This window comes from Danio rerio, chromosome 1 (genome assembly GCF_049306965.1).
Source record: "Danio rerio strain Tuebingen ecotype United States chromosome 1, GRCz12tu, whole genome shotgun sequence".
NCBI classification, from domain to species: domain Eukaryota; kingdom Metazoa; phylum Chordata; class Actinopteri; order Cypriniformes; family Danionidae; genus Danio; species Danio rerio.
The window spans coordinates 530,897-543,926 of NC_133176.1; the positions used below are offsets into that span (position 1 = coordinate 530,897).

The 13,030-nt window shown below is 37.6% G+C and overlaps 1 protein-coding gene across 4 annotated transcripts in view; it reads left to right on the forward strand.

Moving 5' to 3' along the window:
- Positions 1–632: 632 nt before the first annotated feature.
- cenpe (centromere protein E) overlaps positions 633–13,030 on the forward strand; it is a 36,100-nt gene continuing 23,702 nt past the window's right edge. For 3 of the 4 annotated variants that reach the window (XM_005168005.5, XM_073949125.1, XM_073949126.1), the window contains exons 1-22: positions 655–767; positions 1,499–1,605; positions 3,320–3,409; positions 4,056–4,174; positions 4,922–5,041; positions 5,116–5,197; positions 5,422–5,489; positions 5,604–5,678; positions 6,416–6,467; positions 7,102–7,189; positions 7,557–7,686; positions 7,877–7,996; positions 8,521–8,673; positions 9,308–9,455; positions 9,925–10,024; positions 10,194–10,551; positions 10,908–10,964; positions 11,059–11,268; positions 11,634–11,708; positions 12,212–12,280; positions 12,380–12,511; positions 12,736–12,913. In XM_005168005.5, the coding sequence (XP_005168062.1) occupies positions 712–767; positions 1,499–1,605; positions 3,320–3,409; positions 4,056–4,174; positions 4,922–5,041; positions 5,116–5,197; positions 5,422–5,489; positions 5,604–5,678; positions 6,416–6,467; positions 7,102–7,189; positions 7,557–7,686; positions 7,877–7,996; positions 8,521–8,673; positions 9,308–9,455; positions 9,925–10,024; positions 10,194–10,551; positions 10,908–10,964; positions 11,059–11,268; positions 11,634–11,708; positions 12,212–12,280; positions 12,380–12,511; positions 12,736–12,913 (2,587 nt within the window). In that variant the 5' untranslated portion in view covers positions 655–711. Of the gene's footprint in view, positions 768–1,498; positions 1,606–3,319; positions 3,410–4,055; positions 4,175–4,921; positions 5,042–5,115; positions 5,198–5,421; positions 5,490–5,603; positions 5,679–6,415; positions 6,468–7,101; positions 7,190–7,556; positions 7,687–7,876; positions 7,997–8,520; positions 8,674–9,307; positions 9,456–9,924; positions 10,025–10,193; positions 10,552–10,907; positions 10,965–11,058; positions 11,269–11,633; positions 11,709–12,211; positions 12,281–12,379; positions 12,512–12,735; positions 12,914–13,030 lie in introns of all 4 variants that reach the window. The other variant, NM_001327759.1, reaches the window with a different exon arrangement.

Genomic DNA, 13,030 nt, shown 5'->3' on the forward strand with positions numbered 1-13,030 from the left:
GTAGAGTTATACTGTTAATAAAATGCATTTAATGGGCTATTTAATAAAATATATAGATAATTCTCGTTATAATCGCTGTTTTCACATTATTCTGAGAGCTGGATTAAGGGTTGGGGTGTTTTAGACGTTATTAAAATACAATTACTGCATAAGACATCATTTTCGTGGGTGACAAGGTGGCTTAGTGGTTAGCACTGTGGCCTCACAGCAAGAAGGTCGCAGGTTCGAGTCTTGGCGGGGTCAGTTGGTGTTTCTGTGTGGAGTTTGCATGTTCTCCCCGTGTTGGCGTGGGTTTTCTCCGGGTGTTCCGGTTTCCCCCACAGTCCAAACACATGCACTATAGGAATTTATTAACTATTGGCCGTAATGTATGTATGGGTGTTTTCCAGTACTGGGTTGCAGCTGGAAGGGCATCCGTTGTGTAAAACATATGCTGGATAAGTTGGCGGTTCATAAGTGGCGACCCCTGGTGAATAAATAGACTAAGCCGATTGAAAATGAATGAATACATTTCTTTGGCTGCAGCTGTATCCCCTCTGAGTGCTTTGTTGTTTCAGCAGGGACCAATGAGCGCGGCTGTTGATCAGCGCATGAGCACAGCTCGCCGTCCAATGGAAAGTCGGTTAGAATTTTAAATCTCACCAGCGCCCAGTCAGTCGGTTAGGCGGAAAGTTAACCGGAGTCCGTTCAGCGTTAATGGAGTGACCGAAAATGACGGAAGAATCCGCGGTAAAAGTGTGCGTCAGGGTCAGGCCTCTGATTAAACGGTAAGAATAATTTCATATTCAAAATCTGGAGGTAAAATTCACTTAAAGCAGTCCGCGGTTATCACTGAAAGACGAGTCGAGGGGTTCGCTAACGCTCCTGACATCGCCTCACGTTTGAATATCTGTTAGTTTGAGTTTCATTTCAGAAACAAGATTAACTTAACTTACTTCTATAAAACTCAGTAAAACAGTTTATTTTTAACTATAACATACTCCTATTGCTGTATTTCGAGCTATTTCTGAGCCATGTTTACAATTATTAACTGACACCATCTTAAGTCTGCATATAGTAAGTTACACTTGTATTGTATTTATCTGTTAGTTTTGCTGTATTTATGTGTTAAATCTATTTCAAAAACTGAATAGAAAGACTACATTGCTTAATAGCTTCATATTGTGCAGTTTGACAGTCTGTCAGTCAACTCATTTGTTCAATTAAAAGAAGATAGTTCACTTAAAATGTAAATTATGTAATTATTACATCCTCCTTCATTTGTTCCAACCCTAATATCCTCTGTTGAACATAATACACACTGAAGAATGCTAGTAAAAAACAACATGCATTGGCTCCCATACTATTTTATGTTCCTGTTATGGATGTCAGTGGCTGAAAATTCTTCATTATATCTTGCTTTGTGCTTAAAATCATAAAGAACATCATAAACTTTAAGAACCCCTTAAGCATGAGTAAAACAGTCGCCTGTAATTGAAGGATAATCTGATGATTTCAGGGAGGCATCTGAGAGCTCGGAGCCGGTTCAGCTCTACTGGAGATCTGATAAACAGGCCATCCATCAGCTGGATGAAGATGGAGCCCAGACCAAGAGCTACAGCTTCGGTGAGTGGAGCTCTAGTGATGGGTAATGGTCTGACACTGACCTAAAATCACTGGTTGATGTTCTGACACTGACTAGAACACTGTTTAATGCTCTGACACTAACTAATACTAGCTCTGGCAATCCAAGTAGTAGAGCACTGGTTAATGATCAGACACTGACTAGTAAGTAAGATGCGTAAATAGAATTTAAGTCTAATGATTTCCAGGTTTGCAAAATGCTTCGGTTTTGGATAAAGTGTTTGAATATAGGGCTGCACGATATATCGTTTCAGTGTGGATATAGCAATGTGATCATTCGCAATAGACACACATTGCAGGATATATGCAACGCTGAGTTTGTATTATAATTTATCATTTGCATGTGTTTTTGATGCTTGTAATCGTATAATGATTTTAAAAGCATTCAGGCATAAGAAATTGTACCATTTGTGACTTTAACAATGATTCATTTTATTGAATTGTTTTTATTTTGATAATTCATTTACTGTCCTTGAACACCGTTAGACCCGAGAAAAACGTTTGATTTTTGTTGTATCTTTTTCTTGATTGTATTTATAGATTGTTATACATGAAAATACCCACAACATGCGTAAATACAGAAATGCACTGCAGATGGCACAGACCACAACGAAAACGTGTTGGGGGTCTCCAAAAAGTTTATAGGTTGTTTGTTAGATTTTATGGAGATGCAAATAGTAAGCATTAATTCATCAATCACTGACTAAACATGCATGAAAATACTCACAACACATGCAAATACAGATATTCACTACAAGTAGCACAGACCACAACGAAAATGTGTCGGGGAACACCAAAAAATGTATAGATTGTTTATTAGATTTTACAGAGATGCACTCCCACTGCAGAATCATCCCACTTCATTTAACATTGTAAATTCTTTCCAGATAAAGGTATTAAGTCACCTGCAGAAATTTTATTCATATTGCAATATATATTTATATATTGCAAAATGATCAATATCACAATGCTGGATTTTTACAATATCATGCAGCCCTACTTAAAATTATAATTGTGTTGTTTCTTTCACAATCTGTCACTAAATAAATATTAATTCAAGATGAAAGGAGACACATTTATGATGAGAAAAAATTATACCAAACTTTCAGTATGGTATCTAACAATTAACATCTGATATTATGTGACTTATTTATTTTTGTATGTGTGTGGAAATATGAAACTTCTCACACATGCAAAGTGCTGAAAAAGTTTTAAAATGGCTTAAATTTGACTTTGGAAACAGTGTAAAATCCCTGTCTAACACTGACTAGAAGAAATTCCTTTTCTTACTTGAAGTCTTGTTTCCAGTCCAAATGTTTTTAAAAAATCTAGACAAGCAAAAAATATTTTCTTGTTTTAATAAATGAAATAATGATGATGTTGATAATATTAATAATAATAATCATCTGCTAATGGGGTAAGCGAAATAATCTTGTTTTTGCATTGAAATAACATTTAGCTTACCCAATTAACAAATTATTTAGCTTGTTTTAATGTAAAGCTCACTTAATTCCTGAAAACAAGACAATATCTTTTCTAGTCTATTTATTATTAAGATAATATTATTATTATCATCATTATTATTATTATTATTATTTGGACTAGAAACAATACAGATTCTAAGTAAGAAAACAATCTTTTGCAGTGTGCTTTGACTTTGGCTAGCAGGTTAATGCGCTGTCCTCGTGTGTTTCAGACCGTGTGTTCAGTGCGGCAGAGTCCACTGCTCAACTCTATCAGGACATCGCGAAGCCTCTGGTCGTGTCTGCAGTTGAAGGTTATAACGGTGAGTCCAGAAATGAAGATTTATTTTTTCCAGCACAGCAAAGCACAGACACACGGGTGATTTACTGAAATGTAGGGTTGAATGATCCAGAGTACAATAACGTGACAAATAAAAATGATAACAGTAGATAAATGAAAGACCTTAAAGACTAAATAGATTTTAAAAGGGTTATTTTTTTCATGAATGTTTCAGGAAAGTTGTTCTGTTTTAAAAAGGCAAGAAAAAAAACACTCCAAGCATATATTATTATACACATGTCTCGTCTTTCATGAGGTCAGATATTTGCCTTCCTTAGTAGCTTTCTGTATCAAATTACACTAGCATGTGTTTTCATCTACAAGGAAAGATTATTAAAGTGAAAAATAATCCTGAAATGCTGTAAATTGCACTGTATTTTGTGTATTTGTATACTGCATATACAGTATACTCTTAAATGTAATTCAATGTATTTTGCACTGTGTTTAGCCTGCACTCAAGCTTTTCCCTCATAATAGCACATGTGCTGCTGGAGATGTGACGATAAAGTTCAGTATAGTAAAGGTTAAAATTAACATGTATTCTGAACTGTTCTGCTAAATATCACACAACCAGTGGTCATTCAGATCAATTTATCTGTGAGGCATGGTAAACGTATTGAATTTTTCAGGCACAATATTTGCCTATGGACAAACGTCTTCTGGAAAGACCTTCACCATGATGGGAAGTGAACACAATCCTGGGGTGATCCCTCTCGCCATGGCTGACGTCTTCAAAACCATTAAAAGTGTAAGCATTGATGGATATTGCTGTCGTAAAAACTGTACACTTTAATTTCTGTGGCACCACTGGAAACAACAGTACTGAGGGCACATTTTATTGTCAAAACAGCTTGATTTTTTTTTTTTTTTTTTTTACCGAAAGGAAAATGCCTTCATTATTTTGGGGTGGGGGAAAATATTGCTACTGCATTGCAATGCATAGATTTGATTTCATTGTACTTTTCTTATACTATTCGGTTGAATATGCATTATATGGTAATGTTGAAGTTTTTTTCTGGTGAGCTGGTTACCTTCAGCATGCAGTAAGCTACATCAAGATATAGATGTCGTATTGTGGAAAAATTGGTGCATTGTGGAAAGATGGAGACAACCTTTATGACAGCTTTCATTAAAGTGAGTTTGTCTGCTTTTTGATGCCGTTGTTGCACCATAGCACTAAAGGTTAAGTGAGAAAGATGCTCTGGGAAATGTTTCTGTGTATGTAAAGCAGATGGGACATCATTTAAATTTGTGAAAAGATAATAAATGGCAATATATTACCCAATATAACACTGTTTAAAATCACAGCAATGTTGTATTGTGTCTAAAGTGACTGGTGATTCCAGCTCCTAGTCATTATGAACAACATCATTATGAAAGTGAAGTGTAGATTATTCCAGTGTTTGTCTATGTTTGTCCAGTGTTTTGACTTGTAATCATTTGGTTTTATGTCAATGGAAATCAACCTTCGCTAAATATCTTTGCGTTTTCCCAGTTTCCAAAGAAGGAGTTTCTCCTGCGCGTGAGCTACATGGAGATCTACAACGAAACGGTCACTGATCTGCTCTGCGACAGCTGGAAAAGAAAACCTCTGGAAATTCGTGAAGGAAACTACGTGAGTCAGATTTCAGTGCATTTGCAGTTTGGATGCGAGTTTATTTCAGCTTTTAATCGACCCGCTCTCCACAGAAAAATGTGTATGTGGCCGATCTGACGGAGGAGCTGGTGACGTCTCCTGAACAAGCCCTGTCCTGGATCACCAAAGGAGAAAGTAAAGCAGCTCTCGTTTCTTTTATTTATTTATTTATTTTACTGTAGTTTCTGTCAGTATTTTATTGTACTCTCACTTGTTTGATAGTGATGGAAATTCTCAGTTTTGTGGCAGTGTTTTTTGTCGCTCATTTCTGCACTCTCACTCCATGATCCGTCATACTTTACCTTGGTTTGCTCCTTGAGGTTTATTACAGCATTTCTTTGCTCATCTTATTCATACAGAAAACCGTCATTATGGGAAAACTAAGATGAACCAGCGGAGCAGCCGCTCTCACACCATTTTCCGCATGGTAAGAGGGGTGATGAGGCGGAGTGTGTTTGTGGTGTGATTTAAGACTCCTTTCTAAAGCTGTGTGTGTGTGTGTGTGTGTGTGTGTGTGTGTGTGTGTGTGTGTGTGTATCAGATATTGGAGAGCCGTGAGAGAAGTGACCCGACGGCTGGTGAAAGCGCTGATGGAGCCATCATAGTGTCACACTTGGTGAGTTCAGAGCAAACCAGCAGCCGTCTGTGTGTGTGTGTGAGAGACCATTAGTTGGTCCTAAATGGCACTATATAGACTGCACTTGTATGCTCAACCATGTAGTGTAGAGTTTAGTGTCATCTGAAATGCTACACTAATGCTTATTGACTAAATGGAAATGTTAACAATTTCCTAGACTATGTTTAACAGTTGTCAAATTAGTGAAATAAATGACCAAACTATTGAGCTCACATGTGTGTAACCACATTAGCCATTAGGAGGCGCTATAAACTCATGTAGAAGAATTTTGTTTGTTCAATCCAAAATAAAGACTGTCTGAAATGCGGTGTAGTATGTCAAAAACAGTATGTGAGTTGAGTTGCATGTCTGAATTCAAAGTATTGTAAAAACAGTAGGCAACTACTCAGATGACCTACTAATTCTGACAAGACTCTGAAATAAACATCCAATGGATGCTATGATATCCCATAATGCACTGCAAGGGAATTCATGAATAGGATTGAAGTGAAAATTTAATAACTTTTCCAGTTAGATTTTATGTAAATAAGTGCATCATGAGAGTATTTAAAGGGCACTTATTTTAAAATAAAAGCAATATTTCAGTACTTGTACTATTTATACTACTTAAGGGTGTGAAGTAGTGTAGAGGTATGCAATTTGGGACTCGCCCCTTGACTGGAGTCATTTAAATAAACCGCATTCATTCTGTTCACTCACTCACTTGTTTCCTGTAGAATTTGGTGGATCTCGCTGGAGCTGAACGTGCCAGTCAAACTGGAGCTGAGGGTAATGATGAGTTTGATTTATTCTTTTAGTCAGATTTGTATGTTCCTTGTTTATTGTTTACATTTATTTTAGTCTAATGTTGTGTTTAATTTTTAATTTTAATAACTTTTCTTGTGGTAATTGTTTCCTTAATTAGATTATCAACATTTATTTTTACAAATCGAAAAAAAGAATTCAATTGGCCAACAATAATTGAAAATATTGTAAGATTTAATTGGAAATAAATAAGATTGTAGCATGAAGTGTTTAAAAAAAATAATGGTGTAAAATTTTCCAAATGTCTATTTTCTGAGCACAGTACGTCTGGAAGCTGCACAGAACTTGAAGCAATCATTCATCACCACATGATTTTATGATCTTGACTGGTGTTGTTGCCTATTCATCACCAGATGGCAGCAGTCTGGCCAAAATATATAAGATCTTATATTGTTACTTTTAATTCACAGAAGTTTCACAGTGTTTATCTCTAGGAAGGTTGTTTGCATATTCAAATAATGGTGAACTGAATAATTTACACAATGCATTTGAACAAAAAAAGTGACTGAACGGCTGAAGAGTGAGCTTTTTGTTTTTGAAAGGTTTGGGAAGGTTTAATATAATTACTAATGGTTGAACATTGTTCCTCTGGTTTCAGGAGCCCGTTTTAAAGAAGGCTGCAATATAAACCGCAGTCTGTTCACACTGGGTCAAGTCATCAAGAAATTATCTGATGAGAGTCAGAAGTGAGTTATTTTAATTACTGCACATGTACCCGTCTGTTACTGTTGCACGTTATTCATTGTCTGCTGGAAACAGGTTTTAAACATTTACACACTTATCTAGATGGAAATTTTTTTATTATTATTCATTTAATAGTTTTTACTGAAGTTTACTTTTTTGCATGCCTATTTTGAGATATATATATATATATATATATATATCCACACTGAATGCCAAGTGTGTGTATATACATAAACACAATTGGCATTGACTGTGGACAGCAAAGTAAGAATTTGATTGTACAGGGAACATGTTCATTGCTCCAAATGACAATAGACACTTTAAATCTTGAATATAATGTAATGATAACGCTCCTGTTTTATCCCAAAGGGGCTTCTTGAATTACAGAGACAGCAAACTTACCAGAATCCTGCAGAACTCTTTAGGCGGTAATGCCAAAACCGTCATCATCTGCACCATCACTCCAGCCACGGTGGACGAGACCGTCAGCACTCTGCAGGTACGAGAGGACAGCACAAATCCTGTCGCAACTTCAAACTGTGCAATTAGCTATGGTTGATTGGTGGATATTATGGGATCAGTTCATCACATAAAAATAGGGTGTTTTTTTGTGCTGAGAAAAAAAAGCATATAAAATAATGAAAACATACACTATATTGCACTGAGTGTGTTTTTACTGTGATTTAAAGTTTGCTAGTGCTGCAAAACGGATGAAGAATGACCCTCATGTCACGGAGGTCTCTGATGAAGGAGCTCTGTTGAGAAGATACAGAAATGAGATTGTGGATCTTAAACGCCGTCTGCAGGAGGTGAGAATGTGCTCTGCATGTCACTCTGCAGCTCTCTCACATTAGCATTCACTCATCATTGTGATTTATGGGATGTGCCATTGTCAGGGACGGACTGTACCTTGTGTTCGTTTCATACAAAAAACAAAACCGGAGAACAATTGTTTATTAAGCCAAAAACATCTGTTTGTAGTTTGTTTAAGAGTAGGGGTTTGAAGCTTTCAGTGGATATATTTCTCCCGTGTTTGAAGCATGTATTGGCTGAGATTCCAGTGTGTTTGCTGACCCCAGAGCATTCATAATGAAGCTGCAGAAACTGTCCTAAACACATGTCTGCACTGAGACCCTCCCCTGGAGAATCCTCACTCTATAGTGATCAATGATTGGCTCCTGCACCAGAATGCAGGACTTTACTAGCCATATTGACTGTTAACACATTTTTCCCATTCAGAACTGTACGAGTGGCTTGTCTTGTGTATTCTAGTGTTTGTCATAACTCAACCCATCCTCTCCTCTCCTCATGTGTTTCACTCCTGACTGCACAGGTTTCGTCTGTGACTCAAACCACAGCGACCGAGCGAGAGTCTCTCTGTCAGCTCCTGCAGGAGAAAGACCAGCTCCAGAGAGAGCAGGAGGACCGCATCAAGAACTTGACCAAGTTACTGGTTACTTCCTCCAACATTGCGCTCATCCCGAAGGTAACAGATGACAGCAGTTTACTCAGAACCTTTGTTTCTTTCTTCTGTTGAACACAAATGAAGATATTTTAAAGAAAGTTGGAAACCTGTAACCATTGACTTCCAGAGTTTTAGTTTTTTTCTACTATGGAAGTCGATGGTTACAAGTTTTCAGCATTCTTCAAAATATCTTAAACTGGTTTGGAAACACTCGAGGATGAGTGAATAGCGAATACATTTTTGCCTGATCTTTCCCTTTAAAGTCAAAGTTTGCAGTGTTTATTTTGGTAGCTCGCGTTATTATTTTAAATGGAATAATCTGTGCGAGGTCATCCACTGACATTTTGTTTTGGTAATCTTAAAGTTTGATCATTTGTGTTACTTTAACTACTGTTAGATGCATGAACGCGCTGTTTATTTTAGGATTATCACTGCTTCATGGTATTTGTTTTGCTTGTAGAGTTTTGATTTGACTTTTGCTTCTTTATACTGAACTCTACTGATATCATGACCTGAAATCCAAACCATGAGAATTCTGCATTGCTGCACCTTTAATCGTCCCTCAGCATTTTCAAACTACATTTTGCCCACACAGAATGGAAAAGCTTATAAAATGTAAGTCTGTATATCTGATGATTGTGTTTTACACCTCAAGGTCCCCAAGCGGAGAGTGACGTGGGGTGGGAAACTGCTGAGATCTGCACATCTGCTGAATGAGGATCTCTGCTCCACTGACATGAGTTTTGCAGAGCCGTACCTCAAGAAGAGGAGAGCGGACTGCTCTCTGGCTGACGTTGGAGAGGGTATGAGCTCAAGGACTTTCATTTATGTACAATTTTTATCATTAGTTGGACATTCTTTAGTAGAGACAGTGCAGTATAATATTGATCCAGTTTAAAGCAGCTGATGCTCCACTCCTTTGCAGCCTTAGTCCTTAGTTAGGTATTTTATACACCACAGTTTCACACGACAAACATCTTTGCTTATATATTCTGTATCCAGTTATATTAGATTTCATTTTTGATCTTAATTTTATGTAATGTTTGTCAAATTGTGTTTATATATATATATATTTATATATTCTGTATAATTGAGATATGAAGTTATTATTGTTATATAATGTTTTATCTATCCTGCCATGGGTTGCTAATGAGGCAATAAATAAACTTAATGTTCTGATCATTACACGAAGATGATATTATATATTGATCAAGAGTTTGTGCTTTTCTTGAATTATATAATACTGTGTTGTAATTTTGTTGTTGTGTTCAGATATGGATGAGTTTGACAGCCGCTTCGACTTCACTGCTATGGAGGAACCCAACATGGACATGGAGATGAGCAGCATCACTGTCCGCAGCTCCTCGGAGGGGTGAGAAAAAGCTCTATTAGGTTTAAAATAGCTCTTATGTCCAGTGTTGTTCATATTTATGATTGTTTATTTATGTAGCATCGTGTTCCTGTGAGACAGAGTTTTATTCCACTGTATGTCCACTTGTAGTGCAATGACAGTAAACCTCATCTTCATTTCCTCTGTTCAGGAGTCATTTTCTGGACTCTCCCCGTGCGAGCGAGCTGATGCAGAAGGTGTCGTCTCTGGAGAGTCAGCTGGAGGCCGAGACTCAGAGCAAACAGATAGCAGAAGAGATGAACGCTGAGCTCCAGATGAAGCTCTCGCATCTGCAGAACATGCTGGAGGCTCAGTCTGCACCATCACACGAGGAGAAAAACACCATCTCTGAGCTGGAGAAGCAGATGGAGGATCTGCAGCGGAGACTGGAGACGGAGGTTCAAGAGAGACAAACCGCTGAGGAGAAGAGCATCTCACTGGAGCTGAAGGTGGCAGAGCTGGAGAAACCATCAGAAGAGCTGCTGCACTCACAGAACACGTGCGAACGGGTACAGCTGCTAATACTACAGCTTATGCAGTGTCTGCCCATCTGCTTTCACTCTGGAACAGCAGTCCATTGACCCTAACTGGGTGAAATATGCTTAGCCACGCCCCTTCCCCAGTATGCTGCGAGTGCAATATGCAGTCTTTTTATTATTTTTTGTTATTACCTGCCTATTATTAAGATATTAAGTGTACATTAGTAGTTATACATAATCTCATTCTGCAACTCAAAACCTAAACCAAACTTCTACCTTATTAATTAAAGGTTTAATAATGTAATCTATTAAGCTAGTAGTGTTTGTTAATGCCAGGAGTTGAGACCTAAGCTAACATTTTACCGAATTTCCTCATGTGTTTTCAGGTCAAGAAAGATCTGGAAGAGGCTATTCAGCTCTGTGAGACTGTTAGTTTCGAGAAAGTGAGTGAACACTTGTATTTCTGACTAGTTTTGCATGACATTAAGACAAGAAATGGCTTTTGAATGCTGTTTTTCTGCCTGTTTTTTTGTGTAGGATGCTGTTATTGCCGAGCGGGACATGATCAAGCACTCGCTGGACATGACGACAGAAGAGCTAGAGAGTCTGAAGGCAGAGAAAGACTCGCTTCAGAAAGAGAAAGACGCTCTGCAGAAAGATAAAGATGCTCTTCAGAAGGACATGGAGGAGAGGAGAGATGCAGATGAGTTTGAGAAGCTGGAGGAGGAGAGCAAGAGGGATTATGAGGTGATTAGATAATTAATTTGGTCAGGATTTAGACAATAGCTCTGTTTACATCCAAAGATTAAAATTTAATTCATAAGCAAAGCTAGATAAAGATTTTTATCTGATCATAATCATCATCATCAGCTGTTCAAACTTAATCACAACATTTTACTAATGCACACACTGGACTTTATTCACTAAATGTGTTTACATCTTAATTCATGCATTTTTTTTGACAGAGAAAATGTTTTTCCTACTCAGTTTTTTGTGGCATTTCAATGAAAATTATCAGCTATTTTGGTGATAATCCAAAATCTGCATAAAGTAAGTTAATGGAAACATGGCTAATATCTCATGCTGAGCTGTTTTATTTGCTCTTCACACAGAGAGAATTAGAGGCTGAAAACAGCAGATTGGAGAAGAATTTAAAACAGTCTGAAGACATGATCCAAAAGCTGAAGGTCTGTTTACACTCTCTTTTTGTTTGTCACATGGATGTCCTGCTCTTAAAAGGATAATTCATCCAATACTGACATTCACTCATCCTTCACTTGTCATAAACCAGTTTTAATTATTTTCTTTAGTTAAACCCAAAGGTAGACATTTAGAAAAATGTTGAAAACCAGTAACCGTTGACTTCCATAGTAGGGAAAACAAATACTATGGAAGTCAGTGGTTTCTGATTTCGTCATGAGTTTCTTTTTTTCGAAAGAATTTTAAGTATAGCTCCGCCCTAAAACACTGATAGCTCCACCTTAAAGCACTTATAGCCCCGCCCTATGTTTACATTTATAGCCCCGCCCTTCAGTCCTGTCATGTGACCTGAAGTGAAGAAAAGTGTTTTTTGAGGAAGAGGGAATGTGATCTAAAGATTGTAATGCAGTGGAAAACCCCCAAAAGTGTTCTGTACTGAACTGTGCTGTATTATGTGGTGGTAAAGTACATCATATATTGTTCTCCACAGGCTGATCTGGCGTTGATGTCCTCAGAGCTTCAGAAGAAAACAGACCTGACCACTGAACTGCAGGGTTTTGTATGTCACTGAATCACTGCACTCATAAAGTAAAATATTGCAATGCACCCCTGCCTGTATTGTTTCTCCTACATTTATGCAATATATTGCATTCTGCAGAGTGGAAAGGACATTGTGCAGGAAGTGACACGTCTGCGCCGCTCTCTGGATGATGCTGAAACCCTCAGTTTGGAGACCAAGAAGGAATGGGCTTTCCTGCGCAGCGAGAACATCTCCCTGAAGGAGAGAGACGTGAGTAGACCAAACATCTGGGAGAACATATTTTATTACAATGAAGGAGTTTAGTTTGCATCTTACCTTCTATATTATTTATGAGGTTGATGTATTTTCACTGTTATAAATCTCTTTATTACTTAATAGTCATGTTTATAAAATGTTTAAGTTTTATCTGTTTTTTTCTCATGACGTATTGCGAGTAGCTGAAATGGCAATAAACTCAACTCTCTCTCTCTCAGGTGACCCTGACTACAGACTATGGAAAGATGGAGGCGGAGGTGAAGATGCTTCAGGACAGGCTGGAGCAGGAGAAATCTCGCTTCAAGAAGATGCAAACGGATCTTCAGAAAGAGCTAATGGGAGCCTTTGATGAAAACACCAAACTCACAGCTTTGATGGATGGAAAAGTGCCAAAGAGTGAGTGCAGTAGTGATGGAGAGAGACTTCATGATCTGAAGCACACATACTCATTTACTCTATAGATCATTCATGTTTCTGCTGTACTATTTATAACCATCTATGAACTTAGCTTAT